General features: G+C 35.8%; 1 protein-coding gene across 30 annotated transcripts in view; it reads right to left on the bottom strand.

Annotated features, from left to right (window-relative positions):
• Window positions 1-20219, bottom strand: part of LOC119074915 (basement membrane-specific heparan sulfate proteoglycan core protein) — a 145660-nt gene that overhangs the window by 94808 nt on the left and 30633 nt on the right. For 27 of the 30 annotated variants that reach the window (XM_037181270.1, XM_037181282.1, XM_037181273.1 and 24 more), the window contains exons 3-8: window positions 6053-6587; window positions 5443-5611; window positions 5196-5371; window positions 4459-4764; window positions 3771-3965; window positions 1075-1209 (exon numbers count right to left, since the gene is read on the bottom strand). In XM_037181270.1, coding sequence (XP_037037165.1) covers window positions 1075-1209; window positions 3771-3965; window positions 4459-4764; window positions 5196-5371; window positions 5443-5611; window positions 6053-6587 — 1516 coding nt within the window. The remainder of the gene's footprint in view (window positions 1-1074; window positions 1210-3770; window positions 3966-4458; window positions 4765-5195; window positions 5372-5442; window positions 5612-6052; window positions 6588-20219) is intronic. The other 3 variants (XM_037181281.1, XM_037181287.1, XM_037181292.1) reach the window with 3 other exon arrangements.

Below are 20219 nucleotides of genomic sequence, written 5' to 3'. Positions count from 1 at the left end.
CTAGTATACCAGGATACCGCATTACTAACGTTTGACATTTTAACCTGTTGCGCTTCTATTAAGAACAATAGAAACCATAACGTTTCGGCATGTCTGGCACGAGTGTCACTCGTTATAGTCGCGCAAAGGGACACTACGGACGTCAAAAACGTTGAAATTCTGGTTTCAGAATGTTAGTCACTGTAGTATGCTTAGAGCTATGTCAGGATAGGATGTTATGTAGCAGTCGAGTTTACAGTGGTCCCGCATGCGAAAGTTCAGCAGATTTGTGTTTTTTCTGTTTCAATAACAGTTTCAATTGAAGAGGGTGAATACAGTTAGAGGCAGTGAAATTTCAGCATAAATTTGCTTTAACTGGTTTTCAGCTGATCCACAAAAAAATCAAAAACCGTTATATGTCTTTGATTGTATGTGTGAATGAGCTGAAAAACAGCTTAAGCAAATTTATGCTGAAATTTCATTGCTTCTGACTGCAGTCCGACATTTTTACCAAAAAAAACATATCCGGTGTGGGAAAACTGGATACGTCTCGAACTTTAGTTTTTATTCAATTCATCAGGTTGAAGAGTAACAAAGTAATTAAAATATATTTCGAGTTACAATCAATATTGGTAACGAAACATAATCATCATTGACCTGTAAATATTTTCCCTGGTAGATTTGGTAAAAATCCATAAAGGAAACAATAGTCCTAACTTATGAAAATAGAGTCAACAAATTTTAAACCGAAACTGTGAACCCAAACAGAACTTTGTTTTTTGTACGACGCTTGCATTTAATTTTATTTGGGTCACCGCACAGCATGAGTTTTAATTATAATTGATATAGCATGGAGTATCGTACTTCGTACAGTATATATACATATACATGCACTGTCCAGCAATCTTGTGAAGGGCGTGCTACCCTTCATTTATTTTAACTAGTAACTGGTTTTTCTATTTCATCAGCTAGAACATGACTTATGGTATGTATGTATGTATGTACCACTTTCGAGCACAACGAGTTATTGATTCTCATTCAAATTCACAAATTAATTTGTCAAAAATATTAAGGAGAAGAAAAAAAAAGACTCACCAGGTTTTGGTTCCACTGGATGTGATGGACAGCCTTCTTCATCTGTGCCGTCATTGCAATTGTACTCGTTGTCACATCGTTGCGATATCGGAATACAGCGACTTATGTCACAAGAGAACTCGTCCGAGTTACATTCTGTAAAATGTATTCAGAAAATCGTGCAGTGAGTTAGACAGCATTGAAAGTTTTTAATGTTTTCCAAGCAGAATTATTTATCAAGCAATTTTTGTTGTCATTAATTTATAAGCAATGAAAGTTCCTGGTCAGTCTCCAACTTCACCCCAACCAATGATAAGTAGAAGCGATTTTATTATTGGACATTCAAGTAGTGTGCACGCTAAAAAAACGATTTTTAAGCCGCCATACAGACTAAAATAGGTAGGAAATAGTTATTTGTAACACACGGGAAAAAGTCGGAAATTTCATTTCGAGAGTGTTGTCACAGGTCACTCGAGAAAATGAAATTTGCCACTTTTTTCCCGAGGTCAACACAACGTTTTCACAACAAAGGCTCCTGATGTTACAGCTGAGGTGGCAAAATGGCTATGTAGAGTTTTATTCACCAATTAATCCATCCACTGCCAAACATTCATTGCCTGTAAGTTCTGATGACACAGATTTTAAATTTTAAGATTCGAACTCGAACCAAAAAATATTCTAAGAATATCAATCGTTCGAAATGACATTTTTTTTTGTTTATTTAAGATATTCAACTAATTTAAAAGGAATTATCGACAAATAACGTTCCTTTCTATTCGAGTAACATATGAAACATCAGATTCAGTATCCAAGGGGTGACCATTTCCTTTACCACAAAAATAAATCTTTTTTAAGCCTGACGTCAAAAAAATATCCAAAAACGCTACCGCCGAGAGATGCTGCACTTCTTGGACTAAATTGAAGTGTACCAATAAATTCCTTTATGTCGTAGACCAGTGACTAGTGACCATTCTGTCACTTTTGAGCTGTAGAACCACCCTAACGAGGATGGGTCTGGTGTAATATATCGGCCGTTACACCTCGCAGAAAATCCAAATTGGTGGTAATTTAGTTCGGATGATGAGAGAATATGAGAGATTTTTTTAAAGTTTTAAAAATCGTCGATGTTCTCAGTCAATAAAGTGTTTCCAGGTTATGAGGTTATAATATTTTGGCTAAAAGTTTGAAAATAACTCAACGAATTCGAATTTCGCGCCAAAATATCATATACTGAAAATTGCTTATTCGACCCGAAAGATCAAAAAATATTTTTTTTAGAAGTCCTGGCGTGTGAGTCAATTTAAAATTTTGGATTTTTTACTTGGCTGACACGACAGGACTTTGAATAAAAAATGTATTTTAAAAAGTCATTCGTCATTTGGGCCTTAATTTTGACACTACTATGGATTTTCTACGATGTATTACACTAGGCTTCTGGAGCCATAAAGTTTACCCAAATTAGCAAAAACATTCTGCCAGAATCCGCCATAGTTTAAATTACCAAACTTATAGTGAATTAAGCTATTAAGAACAGCACTGCTTCTGGTATGAACACTGAATTGACAAGTGTCAAATTGGGAGGCTTTGGTGATAAGAGCTGCCACTTACGACTGTTTTTATTGAATGTTTTAATTGACACAACGAAAACAAGTCTAGTCGTACAAAAAAAAAACGCAGTTCCAAATATTTTCTATGTTCATGCTAGAAGTAGTGCTATGTAGCCATTTTAGATTTTCTTATTTTTAAGGAGAAATTGTCATGTTAGTAGTAATGCAATAGTTATTTACATGACTAGGGATAAAAAGATGAAAAGTAGAGTTTTCGTGAGAATTTGGTTTGTTCCAAGGCGTAGACGAGGTCAATAAACACACGAAAATGAGACTTTTCATTTTCATCCAGAGTAATGTAATGGATTTTACATGCTGAGGATGCTGCGGGCGTCGAAAGTGGTACTTGAAACATGAAAAATATGGTTTTTGACGCATGTCGCATGTAAAAGTAAAATGAATCGTTAGAATATTTGCATTTAACCACCTCGATCTACCTAAAAAAAAGCAATAAATGATGAGAATTTTCAACAAATTCAAGCCTGATATGTGATACGACTTCAACTGTTGGTGGCAGGGTTCCGGCATAACGTTATTTTTATCGTTATTTTTTTGTTCCGTGATGTAACGGTACAAAAACGGTCAATTTATAACGTTTTTTCCAGAACCGAAAATTAAAAGTAACGGCTCGTAACGTTACGCCCGTAACGAACATCTATAACGTTATTTGTACCCGTAACGATATTTAAAAACTACGGTTTCAGAATATTGAACGATTTTTAGAAATTGCATTATAACGTTACATTATATGGTTGAATTTTTTAACGTTAAGAATTGTAACGAAAAGACAAAAAGTTCAACCGATAACGTTACAACTTGGAACGATTCTATAAAGTTATAACGTTAAGGAACCCTGGTTGGTGGAAATTTCAATGGCTTCGAAGCGAACGACAAAAACATTCAGAAGAGACGAAATTGAAAAGCTCAAAAAAACGAAAAATGAAATGATTAAAGTTCCTGAAAATGTATATGAGCGAATGGAACACTAAACGAATGACTCCAAACAGTAAAGCAATTATAGATCGCAGCGCAGCAACAAATCAAAATGATCAAACAATACACATGATGTTAATTTTGAATTTTGATAGTTTAAACAAAAAAAAATTCTACCGTTGTTTGGGCAATCGGTCTCATCTTCACCATCTGGACAGTCAAGAGTTCCGTCACAAAACTGATCTCCGCAAATTTCAATGCTAGGCGTAAATTTACACCGCACAACATCATCAGCACGGCATTTTGATGATGTTGGTGTGTCTAAAGAAGGCGATGTATAACTATAATCGTCTTCGCCGGGGCTATCACCACCTAAATTTTGACAAATCATTAACAAATGAGGTGTATACTGTGCGCGTGTACAATAGCAAAAAATTCTTAAAATCTGAAAAGCCACATAAAACAGAAGTAATGGAAGTAGAAGTCTTGTTTATATGCGAGAAAGTAGTTTTTTTGTGCAACGAGTAATATCTATTTGTAAGACGGGCGTGTTAATTGTGGGGGCTTTAAGAAACGTCTGTGAAATCATTTGTACAAAATTCGAATCGGTAAAACTCGCCGACGACTCGTTAAGTGAGTGAAACCGTTTCTTAGAGCCCAAGCAGAGAAACGTTACTGGAAAGAAAGCGTTAACAATAAAAAAAATTTGTGCAGAACGAGAAAAGATCCAACACCATGACATCAATAACATAACTCGTGTGCCTCCTCCTCTGACAAAGTAAATTTCCTTGCAAAGACAGTAGTCAAAAGAAGTATATCAACAGCCATGCCCACAAATTCAAATTCCAAACACCCAGTCCATCACCTTCTGTCACAACACCTGAACCATCCACATTGGCATCGGCATTACTGCTCACAGGACTAGCCGTCGTTGCGCACGAACTCTCATCGGAACCATCGTCGCAATCTTTACTGTAGTCACAGTATTGGTCCAGCGGAATGCATTTATGATCGCTGATGCATTCAAACTCATTGTCGGAACAGTGTCGTTCCGTCGGTTCAACCGTTTCGTAATCCATGTCTCCGTCTTTATCGATGAAATCGTTGTCAGATTCGGATGTTGTTTCGGGATACGATTCTTTTAGCCATTTATCTTCAGCGTCGGCTCGGCCTATTGGATGTTGGAGGGTTTTGTTGGTGGAATGAGGCGAATAGAGGAAAAGATTAATTTCATAAATTTTTTGATTTCAAAAGAGGGTCTAAACGATCAACTACTACGCAGCTTTCCGGTATATTTGTTCACGAACCAGATCGTCATCTCTTCGGTCAAATTTCTTCTTAAAGTTAAATTGTCATGTTTCCTCAAACCACAGACGGACAAACGGTTTTTCATTTTTCAATCTTCAACGGTGAACAAGAGGACTGTATGGTGTATTAATTCGTAACGTACTTCTACGTTCTACAACATGTGCACACAAATACAACTCGAGATTCTACTCTACTCATATTCATGGAGTATCAAAAACATGTACTACGACTGTGGTTAACAGTTAAAGTGATTGAACCGTTCAAGAAATGATAAATTGATCAAATCTAATGTACCTTCCGTAGTCGTAAACTTGTAGTGACTATCTAGTTGGACAATGTAGTCTCCAATCTTGTTATACGTTCCTAGTTCTTGTCGTATAATTCTGTCCAGACCTGCACCGCTTATTCGATTATCCGAGGTGATATCAACGGTGACGAATAATTTGAAATGTCGATCATTCTCGTCCTCCCTAAAAAGCAAAATTCGTTGCTGGTCAAAAGCCCATTTTATTTAACGGCGAACCGATAAATGGACACCCACCTTATTTGCACAACCTTTGCGTAAACGTGATTATCAACATCGTTGGTATTTTTGGCATACAAATCCTCAACGGCCGATGAAAATGTCCGATCGAATTCTTTGAATTCTTCACTGCCACGATCCTCGAATTCCGGTTTCCAAGCGTCAACAACAGTAAACACCACTCGGACTAAAAGAGAACACAAACAATTTTAATTATAAAACAATTTTGTGTCTTCGCTAAAAAACGATGAGCTTATCGATGCAACGTCATCGTTCAGCTCACCGCTTTTCGGTACGAAACAATTCATGTCGAAAAGCAGTTTGATAGTAAAAGCTTCTGTGAAATTTATGAATGAACTGCACGTGTTGAATATTTTTGTATATTATATATTGACCATGTGCTCGTGGAAATGGGTGTGTGTGGATGTCTGTGCTTCATGAATGTAGGTGTGAGATTGTAAATAAATTGTTGAATGAATAAGTGAGAGTGACTGTGCACACAATGGAATGACATTGTATTTGTCATGTACTCTAAATGGTAACTGACACTGCAACAATTTATACATGTTTATGCGGCGCTATTTTTCGGCATATTTGAATGTCATAACGGAAATTGGAAAACACTTACATAAACGATCTTCCTTTTCGGACACTTCTGGTGGGTAAAGTTCCGATGGTAGATAGGAATTTCCCGATGAGACTGGTTCCAAATTTTCATCAAGATCTTCATCATCTTCGTTGTCATCCTCATCTTCATACTCTTCTTGTCTCTTCGGTCGCAATAGCATCTTTTTGCTGCCAACTGCTCTCACTTTTCCGCCACTCTTAAACGTCTTCTTGGCTTTAGGCTTATCATCGCTGGACAAAACTTTCTTCCGGTGTTTTGGTAGTGGTTTCCTGACCGCTTTCTGTTGCCGCTCTGTGGTCTCACCGACATCGGATGGATTTTCAGTGCCAAGTAATTTGTCAATGCTTCGACGAATTCTTTTTACTGAACCCCACAACCAGTGCTCGTCAGAGTTTGTGCTCATCAGCTCTTCGACATCGATGTCACGTTCGCCCTCGTCGGGAATGCTACGTTTATTGATCGAGTGTGCATTTTTCGATGGAACATGAACGTTGTCATCGAGTAGATCGTCGAAAACCAAATCTGTGTCAGTTGACTGAAATTAAAGGAAAGGAATGTTAGTGGACATTGGACATACGATATGTGACACGGAGGTCTGGGTTGACCCAGATTTTATCAATAATTTTCAATTTACAATCGGAAAGACCTTAATTCTTAATCCGTCATTTCCATCAACAAACATCAACGATGGAATTCACTTTGAAATCACAACAATGACACAATTTCTTGAAAAGATAATACCTTCAGTATTTTAAGTTCTTTTTGAAAAAAAAAATCTATTTCTATGTTGTCATTGTCACGATCAACACATTTAGCTACACACACGCGTTGAAGCTATAAACAAATGGTACACACGAGAAGAAAACATCAAAACAATTTTTTTACATCCATTTTAAATTGAGTACACTTCAATTGGAAAATTTGTATGTGATGATGATGATGGTTATCACTGCCAGCGTAGGTGGATCCAATTGTTCTGTTTGATGGCTTTTTAAAGGTTTAAATTAAAAAAAATACCACACACCGCAAGACTCAGGGAGATGCACTTTAAACGTAATTTATAATTGGATTTCTTGGCGGTTACAAATAAATTGATCAGAAAATCGAATTCTCTGCCTTATACAGCAGATTAATGTGTCATGGAGTTGCAGAACCATGTGAATGAGTTTCGAGTCTCAACTGATTGTGATCGAAAAAGAAGCATCTTAAAATGAACAGAAAAAACAATTTTATTCGTTGAACGACGACAGGACCAAGGTTCTTTTCCTCATTTTATACTTACTTATGTAAATAGCTAGGCCCCACCTTTTATGCGGGTCAGGTTTCTTGACTGACGATTTTTTCAATATATTTTTAATCAATTTCATTTTATTTTCCGGAACATCACAAATAACTGATTTAGAAACCTTCGCTTGAGTAGAAATTCTTTGGAAATGTACTTTTTCTTTTCTCTATTTTCTTGTAAATTTGCGGCCAGATTTTTAATCAACAATAAATCATAAATAGACTAGATCTCTTATATATCTCATTCGCTGCTGATGATCCAAACAAAGTTGTAAACTCAAAAGGAGGCACATCTTAAGCAGCTAAAGATGCTTAACCATCATCCTAGGTTTTCTTCATGAGTTAGATAAATCGTTTGAGAAAAACTTTAATGCAGACACTCTTGCATTACTGACCCAGTGCAGAAACTACAGTTTGCATAATCTATTTAAATTAATCCTTCAATACTTATAATCTACTTTTGGGTAGGACCGTTTGGTGATTTTACATAAAAATAAAATTCAATCCATCATCACGGCGACGCTAATCATCTCGGTAGGTAAATTATTTGTATTGAAATCAGCAATAATTATCATTAGATCTAGTGTGTCACCCACCCGCGTTTCTTTCTTTGGATAACCGCTCCATAATTTAGAGTCCTAACCATTAACGACGTTTTACATAGTGACTCCGTTGAAGATTGAAAATGAAAGAGAAAATGGACACACGAAGGCCATGATTCTTTCTTTTAAAAAATTGACTGAAAATTCTTAATCTTCGGAAAATTGGTTCAAGAAGTTTTACACTAATAGCCGATGCGATTCCTTCGCCATGTAACGGGGTAACGTGGCCATTTATTTAAGATCCGTTCGAACGTCGCAAAAGATTATTTAAAATTTAGATCAATCCACGAAACCATCTATTTGTTCCAAATTTTTAAAGGCAAAACTGTTTTCCTATAACAATTTGTAAAAGGATGAATTCAGTTGAACCAAAGCAAATATTTCACTTTAAAATGATTGAAAGTGTAGTAAAATAGATGGTGTCAAACAATTTGCAATCGTCATAGCGATCCCATGTAATCTATGTACAGCAAATTACCGTAAAAATTTGATGTTTTTTACATTAGATTTAAAAATTAGAAATTTTAATTTTGTGTACGTCAACTTAAACGTATTGAATGGCAAAACAGTAAAGCAATCAATCAGTATCCCGTTGCATGTGAACTTATGAACTTTTTCGAATTTTAGCGCTCACAAAAAACAAACGATTTGTTACACCTCTTGATCTAGTACGTTCAGTACTGCCATTTTGACGTATTGAGAAAGCGAAATGAAAAACATTGTTGATGTTTACAAAATGGTTCGTTGTATTAATGGAATTCTGTAAGTAAGAGTTGGAATCAAAACTCAAATATTTTAATATAAAACATTTAGTGTTTGATGACGAAATGTTGTGGAATTGATGGGCTTTATCTTTAAGCAGGTAATTTAATTCATAAACATGCATCGAAAGATGCACTGATTGAAATTTTCGAATTCTTTTAGGAAAATGATCCAGCATCCCCAAGTAGCATTTCAGAAAAAATAACTTATTCGTTAAAATAACGTTGTAGCAACGTTGCCACAACGGTTGTGCAACCGTTGTTGCCCGGTTATAGTTTAACCTACGTCAATTAACCGTTGGATAACCGTTAAATAACGAAAAAGTTAAAAATTATAGTTGCTCTACCTTAAATTTTTAACTTTTTCGTTGTTTAACTGTTATCCAACGGTTAATTGACCTAGGTTAAACTATAACCGGGCAACAACGGTTGCAAAACCGTTGTGACAACGTTGCTACAACGTTATTCTAACGAATAAGTTATTTTTTCTGAAATGCTACTTGGGTCAACTGTTTACATCAGATTAGATTGACGGTCCAAACTTTGGGAAATAGATTTTTGTCTTAGAATCGATGCGTTATGATGATATTTATTGTTGTATAAAAAATCCAAGTGACATAAAGATCTCTACTGTAAAATGAAATTTTGGTGCCGCACATTGAGACTCTTGGAACATCGAGTGACTTAAAATCTCAAATCGGTCTACTGACCTCGGCCATCAAAAATTTGTTCTGGGACCCCCCTCAACTTTCTTGTGTGAACCTTTTCTCCGAAGAAACCAAAACTCTACGACGCCATCTTGTCGCCGTACCAACGTCGAAGTTGTTGCTATGTTTTGGCACATTTTTCGACATTTCTCAAAAACGCTTCCGACGATTTTTTTGATATGCACATCAATCGATAGGTATTTCCAGTGGCTATCGATTGATGTACATATCAAAAAAATCCATCGACAAATTTTGGAGAAAATCGAGAAAAACTGTCAGAAAAAGCAGTCTTTTGCTATTTGCGGCAGCTCACAGGCTTCTGGCGGCTCTCAAATGTGTTTTATTGGAAGCGCCGACCTCAAAAACCCCTTAGAAGCAACTATCACGTCAATCCATTGATTTTACGCGAAATGACAGCTATTTTAACTTTCAAAAATTCCGACTTTGAAGCCACCTAGCGGCCAAGCGACACATAAAAAAAAAATTTGACCCACATTTCCTGAATCAGCATCAAAAGCACTACCGAAATCAATGATAACATCATTAGGTCCGAGGTACGGCCTCAGTCCTAACCTAGGTCCGAACTCGACTTTTTCCCATCTCTCCGACCTAAAAAACACTCCTACCTACTTTTTAGATTTTTAAAGAGAACGATGCCCTTCGGGCATCGTTTTTTAGATTGTTGTAAAGTCATGTATTAAGAGCGCAGCGCTTCGCGCTGCGCGCTCAACAAGGACTCGTGTGACTTACGACCCTCGTTCCGCTCTGCCCGCAGACTTCCCACTCGTGTAATTCGTCTATTATTCCAGTTTCATAGTCTTATTGCTAACGCTAATCAAAAGTAAAAGATGCGAATGTGGAACGATAAGAGGACTCTTTAACTTTGGTTTATAGTACGGTAGACATTCTTCCCTTACACTTATGTACAAAAAGGAAGCCCCCGGTACTTACTACATTCACAAAATAATATATATAAAATAATCAGAGCTTTCGCATATCAATTTCACTTCGCCTGGGTATTCCCGCAATTCAAGCTCATACTTGTCGATGTGGTTCTGAGGCTGATAAATTTGGCTACCACGGTCTTTGTTGTAAATTGAGCGCGGGTCGAAGAGCTAGACGATCCCTCGTTACTGGTGGGTTTCCGGCTACTCGCGAACCGGTTGGATGCAACCGATCTGATGGAAAACAACCGGACGGGCTAACTTTGATACCTTGGCATAAAGGTAAGCCTTTGGTCTGGGATTTTACGTGCGCAGACACTTTGGCCAAATCTTATGTAAAAGCAACTAGCAAAAAAGCTGGTGAAGCAGCTAGGATGAGAGAAAACTATAAGAAAACATTATATGAACCGTTAAATGGATATTTCCATTTCGTTCCGATTGCCGTCGAAACTTTGGGAAGCTGGTCAGAAGAAGGTCGAAATTTAGTAAATAAAATTGGCAAAATTTTAATCGACACTACTGGAGAGAAGAAATCCAGAAGTTACCTGATCCAAAGACTTGGAATTTCAATACAAAGAGGGAATGCTGCATCGATTTTGGGCACAGTCCCATACACCTCTGGGTTGGAGGAGATTAATTTAATATAAATACACAAACGGAATATGATTAATTGTCATATAGTAATTTTGAGTAAATAAATACTGTCATTGTACGACTCGTGTGAATTACGGCTCTCGCTTCGCTCTGGCCGCAAATTTCACACTCGTGGGAGTTTTGAAGTTTTCTGTTTAATTGTTTTTTATTGTCATTCCATACATTTGAATAACGATTCAGAAAATGGCTTTTCATAAAATTTTATAAATATTTTATGTCATGGCGTGAAATCTACTACTTTTGCCAGTGATAGTTGACTTTCACCGTTATAGAAAAATATCATGCGTGACTATACCTGACTATAGCCAACTATCACCGTGTTAGCTGACTATCATGCGTGAAGCGTGATAGATGTACATAACTAACAGACAAAATCAAATTCCATCAAAGTAATATTTCTCGATTGATTGAATTTCCAACAGTGGAAAATACTGTTTTTCTGCAATAACTTCCAGATCCTTAATCACACATAGCCCATCTTCGAACTTCACCTCAGGAATTCAATTCTGCGTCGATAGAATTAGCAATTGGTTGATAATTACTCAAGTTATCGTGTTTACAAGCAAAATATTGGGACAAACAATTCCGTTTTTCATAACATTTCATACAACCTTTGGGACAAACATTATAGGGTATTTTCCGGCATAATACCCTGACTGTCAAGGGAACTATTACGAATGAACTACAAACCAAGAAATACATCTCAAACCCTAGGGTTGTTAAATATGTATTAATAGTAGATTTCGTACTGGTTGGAGACTTTTATTTTGACGAGAAGTCACCGAAGTCAAAATAAAAATCTCCAAACCATTGTTTTACTCGTGAAGCACCGCGGAAACGAGTTTATTGCCTATCCACCCGGAATATTGTTGTTACACGTACATTTCCCACCCGCGGAAAGCGATCGTTACATGTGGGAACTTTTTCATTACATCACAAGTGAAGGAATATTCATATGAAAATTCATTACATATCAGGAGATTTTCATTACATACCAGCAGAATTTCATTACTTATCAGCAAAAATGTATCACATGAAATGTTCTTTAGCACTGAAATCGAAACTATGCTCGCGATGTTATTTTAGTTTTAATATCACAAACTTTGTCACTTGAATTAAGTGCACACCAATCTAAGCAAATTCATTAAAAACTTTCGAAAAAAAAAAAAACACAAAAATAAGTGACGGCCATTTTGTCTATAGCCATAATTTCAATTTTTTCAACTTCGACGAACACCTATGGCCAAACAATTTTAATCTTTGCATTTTTCACTTATTTTCAAAAACAATTTGTCTTTATTATCGTGTATTCACTTCACTTCACAGCAAAATTTATTGTAACACCACCAAAATCGACAAATATTACGCAAAATATGAATCTAGCACTTCACAAAAACAAAACAGTCGAATTAGTTTGTCAACATGTCATCAAAACAGTAGTGTTGCCAGTGATGCTTTCGGGATTATTGTTATGAAGAAGTGTGAGCCGATTTCATGAGCAGACTAGATTCGTTTATAACAACAGATTTTTTTGTTGACTTTGTGCTATCGGTATTTTTTATGTTTATTATTAGTCTGGCAGCGAATGAAATAGCGCAACATAAATGTTGTGAAATTATACATTAATTTAGAATAATCTTATGGTATCCAAGAAAATCCTTGAACACTTTTGGTTTTGAACTGTCAGGTCCTTGGGTGGAAAAATGTACTCGTAACAACAATATTCCGGGTGAATAGGCAATAAAACAGCATACATTGGATGCTGCTTGGTACTTCATTACACTGGGAATCAATTTTGTGAACTCGCGAACTCACTCGTGTGGTTTTAAGCAACTCGCTTTGGAAACGCTTATTTTGACTCGTGTAGTTGCATACCTCGCCTTCGGCTCGGATATGCAAACTCTACACTTGTCAAAATAACCGTTTCCAAAGCTTGTTGCTTAAAACCACACTTGTGAGTTCGGCTCGTATCACAAAGTTGATCCCTCATGTAATGAACTACCTCCACATCATCCAATGTAATCTACTATTTCACGTTAATGTGTAATCACGAGTTTCCGTGGGATGAGTAAAATACCTTACTTTTGGTAATGGGACAAATGGTGGAAATACACCTCTTGTGTGAAATTTACACATCGAGACGCAGCGATTTCCATCATGTCAACGAAATAAGTACAGTTGCCATAATGTATCACACTACTATTTACCTCAAAAGCAGAAGGTATAAACAATCTTTTATGCGTGAAGTCCTCCATGTTGTTGAGTCTAAAGAATTGTTTCACTTGTTTGAATAAACAAAAATGTACCTCGCAAATCACAAATGTTATCGATGTTTTAACATTTGAATAAAGTGCATTGCATAATAGTCTGGTAGCCGTAGAATAGCGTTAGAGAGCGTTTTCACAGTCTTTTTATTATTCATGACATCACGCCTAACAACGCCCACAATATGAAATTAAAGTTGTTTTTGTCATTAAAATATAAGAAATATATATCCAAGAGCATCCAACATCTACGGTTAAATATAATGGGAATTTTAAAGCGGTAGAACAACAGAAATACACTTTCCGAAATTCAATCCCAGACTAATAACGATTTTCATAGCAACAATATTTTCAAACATTTAACAACATTAAATTCGCACAAACTATAAATAAGAACGTGACATAATAACATTTTATGCAGAAAATCATATGCGGAGGAATATGAATGTTGAGAGTTTGTCGATTGGTAATTTACAATTTGAAACAGTTAAAGCGACTGCATAAATAACATTAATATATAGCATTTTGATATAAGGCGACGAAAGCCGTTGAACGCCATTCGGTTCGTTGTTCTCAAGTCAATGTGTGGAGAAGTGTCGATATAAAAACATTTGGCATGAAATTTGTGGTTTATTTTTCATTGTACGAAATGTTTACTTTACGAACCGAAATGTACAATTTTGAAAATGTGTTGATACACACCGACGAAACGATCCATCATTGACAGACGTGATGTAAAGAATCCACAAAAGCAGTGAAGCATGTGAAGGTCAAGTCGCAGACTTATCGATTACTACTAAACTTTGATACACTCAATGCCTCCGTACATTTTCTGTCTAACGAAGTTATCCTTTATCGCCTTTCGTAAGCATTTCCTTCTTCAGCCAAAAGTACTTCGTTTATCAAAGATTCAAGGTTCGTTAAAACGGTAAAACTTCAGAAAAATTGAGACAAAAACCATTAAAATATGGAATTGGCTTTAGTGCCAAAAATAGTTTTCCCGCAATTGTCATTGACCTTTACACAATAGAACGGTAAATAGTTCATGCACGTTACTAGCATAATCACTATGAAATTGTTGGAAAATATGCTTATTGAATGAAATACGCTAAAATTGAGACCATTAATTTTAAAGATATTCACGTGCTTCTACGAAAAAATATTTTTGGCAACAGATCAAACATTTTACCTCCTCAGCAATTTTATAAAAAAAAAAAAAAATGATTTATCTACATTATCATTTTCACTGAATGTTAAAATTTAAAGTGTTTCCATCGCTACGATGATTCATAAATAAGACGACATTTGGACAACATTTGTCACAGTTTCTGCATCGGTAAATAAACATAAAATCCTAGAATATCGTTAGGCAATTGAAAACGCTTAAGGACAGCAATGGTTATTGGTTTACCAAGGGGAGAAAATAGGAAGTTCTAACAAGTGTAAAAGTATGCGGCCCGAGCGAAGCGAGTGCCGCTATTTGCTCGAATTATAATTTCCTATTTCTCCCCGAAGTGAACATAATTTTTCGTCCGTGCGTGGCGTGAATAACCGTTTTATCCACGAAACAACACATCAATAAGTTTCTAATTTTTTTTTAAATCAAAACAAGGTGATAGTTGTAAAGAGAAAAAAAATCTTGTTCGCCTCCTCTGAAAAACAAGGGTTGAGAAAAAAATCTTAACTGAACTGTAATCAGATAGAGAGATAGATATTTTGTCAGTGATGTTGATTCTGAACGACGGGGGCGCCTCTTCCCTCAAATTGTTCTATCTGCCATAATCCCATAGATATGTACGCTGGTGTACTCAACAAAGCAAAACTAAAGCTCCGCTGATCACAATAAAAATTATCAAACAAGGGCGCTATCTACTACCAGTGGCGTATTCATTACCTGAAAAGAATTATTTGGGCGAATCAAACATCTCGATCCAACAATGGTTCAAACAGTTAACCGACTAACTATTATCAGCTTCATATACTTCAACTATAATTAAAGACTTAGAACATAATCGACTCGTCAATATTACCATATGTGTCGCCTTATCACGTTCAAAACATGTTGAACCTGCCTCAAAATTAAGCTCCGCCGTTTGAACTCTTCGTGAACTTTGACCCAACCATAATCCATTTTTATATTCCATATTGGAGAGAGATCGAAGATTTAGCGTTCATTTATGATGTAATGTTATTTTTATCGAAACCAGTCATGTAATGGCAATTCTTCAGAAACAAAACATACATCACACATCAAGTCATACTTTCGATACCATCATAACAGTGCTGCATGCGTGGTGTATGTAATGTAGAGGACTTATCATAATATTAGGTTTATAAAATGGGCTTTATATACAATGGAGCATTATTCCGAGGGCTTTAGCACAAATCCTCCAGTAATTTTACACATGAATTATAGTCAAAACATGTTTTGCTGTGAGAAACGGTGCATGGGGCTTGTGGAATTTTTTGTAACTCTTTTGATTTGCAACATAAACCGCACACACATCAGTCAATAACAACGACAACGGGGTGGTTGGTTTTCAGCCTAATTTGATAAAGTATGATTTAGTGAAAATCTGGCTCGAAGCAGGTTTAATTCAATTTTTGAACTGAACTTATATGTAAATAACCCCCAAGAACAATCGTTCTTTTCCTACATTCTACATTAGATAAGTTATCTTGTCAATTCAACTCTAAAAGATTTTAAAGTTAAATTGACAAGTCAACTCTTAAAATGGAAGGCAATGTATCACTAAGTTGCTAGGTTAAGGTTTTTATTTGCACGAGTTATCATCAATGCATATAAAACGTTTTCAACGGATTTACCACCTGAACAAGCATATAATACGTATATTGACATCATTCCATTATAGTCTTGTCCTATATCGAAACTATATTTATATTATCATCGACATGTGGATCTATTTACACTCAGTATTACTGCTGCGGTTGGTGGAGTCGGATAAAGGATTAACGAAAGAGATTTCCTTCAACTTGTAAACTTTTATGGAAGTTTTTATGGTAGGTATTCCACGTTTATAATGATGGATTAACGTTCTATTTTGAGTGGATTGTTTTTGTGCAAAAACCATGGGAGTTGCATTTTTCTAATAGCCTAATTTCGGGTGCGTGACACACAACCGTATACGGGAAGTGAACTCATTTAAGAGGTGAAATTAAGTCAGATTGAGTCAGAAAACAAATTTAGTGTTTCAGAATTCGACATCCTAACCGTCGGACGTCGTTTCAGCATTACATAACTAAATTGAATTGTAATAGAATAACATCGGCAGGAGTGATGTAAAATGGAACTTAGACTCAAGCTAGGCGTGAAGTGTTTTGTTTGTATAACCCAAAATACATAGAGTGAAAGAGTTAATTTCATTTCTTCCTAACATAGTTGCCAGGACCGGACTGGTTACCCAACGGTCGCTTGGGCATTTTCTGTGAATCAGCTAATAAAGTGGATTATTGAAATTTTAAATTATCGAGCGGCAACGCCCAAACACCCAGTATGGCCAGTCCGGTCCTGATATTTGTAGAACTTAGTTGTCTACACATTCTGATGATATTTATTTCTTCAATCTAACAAATAGGTTATTTGCCTAACCTACCATACTAAGTTAATAAAAAAATTTAATTCATTTCGGATTCGGGTTCACGATTTGATCGCTATCATAACATTTCATCAAAAAGAAAACACAGAGTGTTGCAAGTCTTTAAACATTTGTTTTTTATGTACTACGAAACGGAATTTTTCAGCTATAAACATATAACACCATCGCACAACCAGACCACAAATGACTTTTACATAGTTTCGGTGCATTACAAAAATTCATAAATGCATGAGAAATAATCTTTGTGATGCCGTGAAACATGCATGCGTTCTTCAGAAGTTCAAATAAAATTTATATGATTCTTAGATTACGTCGTATGTAGCTGTGTGTTCATATATGTCTCTACTGTTTGGATTTAAATAAAAAAAAAACCAAAATCTTCGATTCGAATGTTTTCTTTAAAGCGTTTTTTAAGTGTTTGGCCTAAATCGTTATACTTGTGTTGCTAACATGCTATGTGTAAACACCAAATTAAAATCAATAAATACTAAGCAGTCGAAACTGAAATTCAATTTCAACATTTCGAACCAATTAATTTGGAGCATTACGTACGCTTTTTCCTTGGGTCACTCCGTCGATGAGTGTTGATGCGTTGAACGATTCAATTCATTACAATAATAGTGGTACTCCGAAGAAAACGTTACATGTGAACAGTACAACATCTATATGAGAAATCGTAAACTACAAAGCACAGCAGACTTAACCTTGGCCTAACTGCATGTCTACAATGAAGTCATCCCAATTGTCCTTAACTAATCCTAGCTGCAACAAGACCATCAATTTGTTGAAGTAGTAGATTTAGCATAGATTCTAATTGATCACTTTGGCTTTTGTAAAAAGAAAATTTTATGATAATGCTGTTTGAACCAGTCGGTAATAAACATCATGTTTTCTATAACTGCTTCTTACACAATGAGTTCAGGAAGTTTACCACAAACGTCCATCCAAATATTATACAACAGCAACACACTTACATAGGTTTACGCATACAATATACAATATAAAGCGAAAAACAAACGAAATAAAGGGATAAAATTTCGTCGACTTGGGGTGGACTTCCACTAAAGTCGCTCCAACCCTTTGCAGTGAAACTTATCCAAGGACGTTTTTGCATGTTATGGTACTACAGAGGCTAGGCTCTCTCTCCATACATACCACGTCTCGGACTTCTGTCACTGCAGCCGCTCAGGTACTTCGAAAAATCACCTATTTTTTCATCTAAAGTCATTAATATCACCGTCAGGTGAACATGGACCTGGTGGTAAGTATACTCAAATTTTGCGTCTCTTCAAGACCTTCAAACGTAACTTAAAAAGTTTATTTCCCGAAATTGTTGCACTCGAGTAATTGCAAAAAAACGATTTTGGGCCCCTTTTGGCAGACCCTTACTTCACTACCTCGATCGTCGACAACAAAATAAATTTCACCAAACGTTGTACTACGTTTTACTCGCATCAGTTCAACGAATCGAATGAGCTATAACTCAATAAAATCCGTGACACCTTCTCCCAAAATGTCTGATTTTGTTCGATGTTTTGGCGATATCACTGTTAAAACAGTGAAGAAAATAAGAACAACGCAATACGTTGAAAGAAATTTGGTTTTGCGAAATTTTCAATTGGGCCCATATATCAAATACTCATAAAATATGATCGTTTACGTTTTTTTTAAAGTGAATGAATATATACCACACTTAGCAACCGACAATGGTTTATTGCCAATAAAGACTACCCAGTGATCACTCTTAATCTATTTAAACAATTAAATCACATCAAATTGTACAAACAAAAGAAAACAAGCTCCAATGTTACACACTGCATTATAAGTCCACCCTTCATAAGATTAAAAGTATCCACGAACATGATATAATAATAACAAACCATCATAAATACCATCTATCAAAACATCTTCAAACATATTACTTATGGCATTACACCGAAAATTATATCCCATAACAATGTGACACTGTGAGGGAAAAATATGGAAAATTGTATGATAAATGGATTCAAACGATGTGAAAACCCCGAAATAAAAATCAAGATTTTTGTCACGCCCTCCATTATTTGATGTTTGAGGATTTTGTATGGTAAACCGCTTTTTGAATGTGAAAATGTTACGTTCGGTTGTATTATAACAGTTTGCTGGTGGAATTGAGCTACAGCTACACAGAACGAGAGTGTGTACATGTTATTATAGGATCTAAATTTGATGATGATGATGATGTTGTCGACATGGTTTTATGCATGTTGTATATTAAATTGTTTGACTTATATATTCTGAATCTGTAATTTATTTTTATTTGCTCTGCAAGGAATATGCTCGTTGCTTTACATAAGAAAATAACACAAATTTAGCGAACCATTGCTCCCAAAATATTCAGGCTCTACATGATGTGATGAATATTCATTCAATAAAAGACAGAAACGAATCCTTACACAGATGGGCAATGCTCTACGCAAATATGATATGAATTGCGTTTTATCATAACTGGCACTTAACAGGTTTGAATATAAAAGTTTGTAATCTATATGTCTGGTGAATCTGTGGATTTTAATTAAGTCTCTGTAACCATAGTTAATGTAAGCGTCTATACACAATACATGGACGGGAACAATATCGTGAACATTAAATGAGCAATTATAATTTAGTAATTTAGGAATACAATTCGGTTGGAATTTCAATTAAATTGTTTGTTGTTAATAGATACAGATTGTATACAAACTAGATGCGAAATGAAATTTATACCTATCGATTGAAGTGAAGTATGCTCTCGACAAGTAAGGCCACTAACGTGGTATAATCGTTTCTCTCTTTTTTCACTAGGATATTTCGCAAATATCATATTTCATTTGAATTTTATTGTGATCAGTGAACGTTTTACGAATCCCGTAGTTTTGAGAGAGTTCAAAAAATCGCGGTGATAAGTAAGGAAGGATTCAACAAATTCCGGTGATTAAATGAGAGTTCAACAAATGCTGTTGATTAGTGAGGGTTCAACAAATTCCGGTGATTATTCAAGGTTCGGCGAATCCTGTTGATAAACAAGGGTTCAACATTCCCTGTAGTTAGCGATTATCAAACAAATGAAGATGTAGACGGGCAAATTTTGACCAGCCGCTCTTACGATGAATTTTTAAGAAATTTTAATATGAAACTGGCTAACAGTGAATTTTGCCATATTGTTCTTTTTGTTCATCGACATAATATGGTGGGACTAGTAGAAAAATATGATGGCCAGTTTTACCCCAGTTGACCACTCATTCTTCCACCTGGGAGAGATCGCCATCGTACCTCAGGCTTTATGCGTACCTCATGGGAGCACATGAAACTCTGC

The sequence above is a fragment of the Bradysia coprophila genome, unplaced genomic scaffold (assembly GCF_014529535.1).
Source record: "Bradysia coprophila strain Holo2 unplaced genomic scaffold, BU_Bcop_v1 contig_151, whole genome shotgun sequence".
NCBI classification, from domain to species: Eukaryota; Metazoa; Arthropoda; class Insecta; order Diptera; family Sciaridae; genus Bradysia; species Bradysia coprophila.
This window is presented reverse-complemented; position numbering and strand designations above follow the sequence as displayed.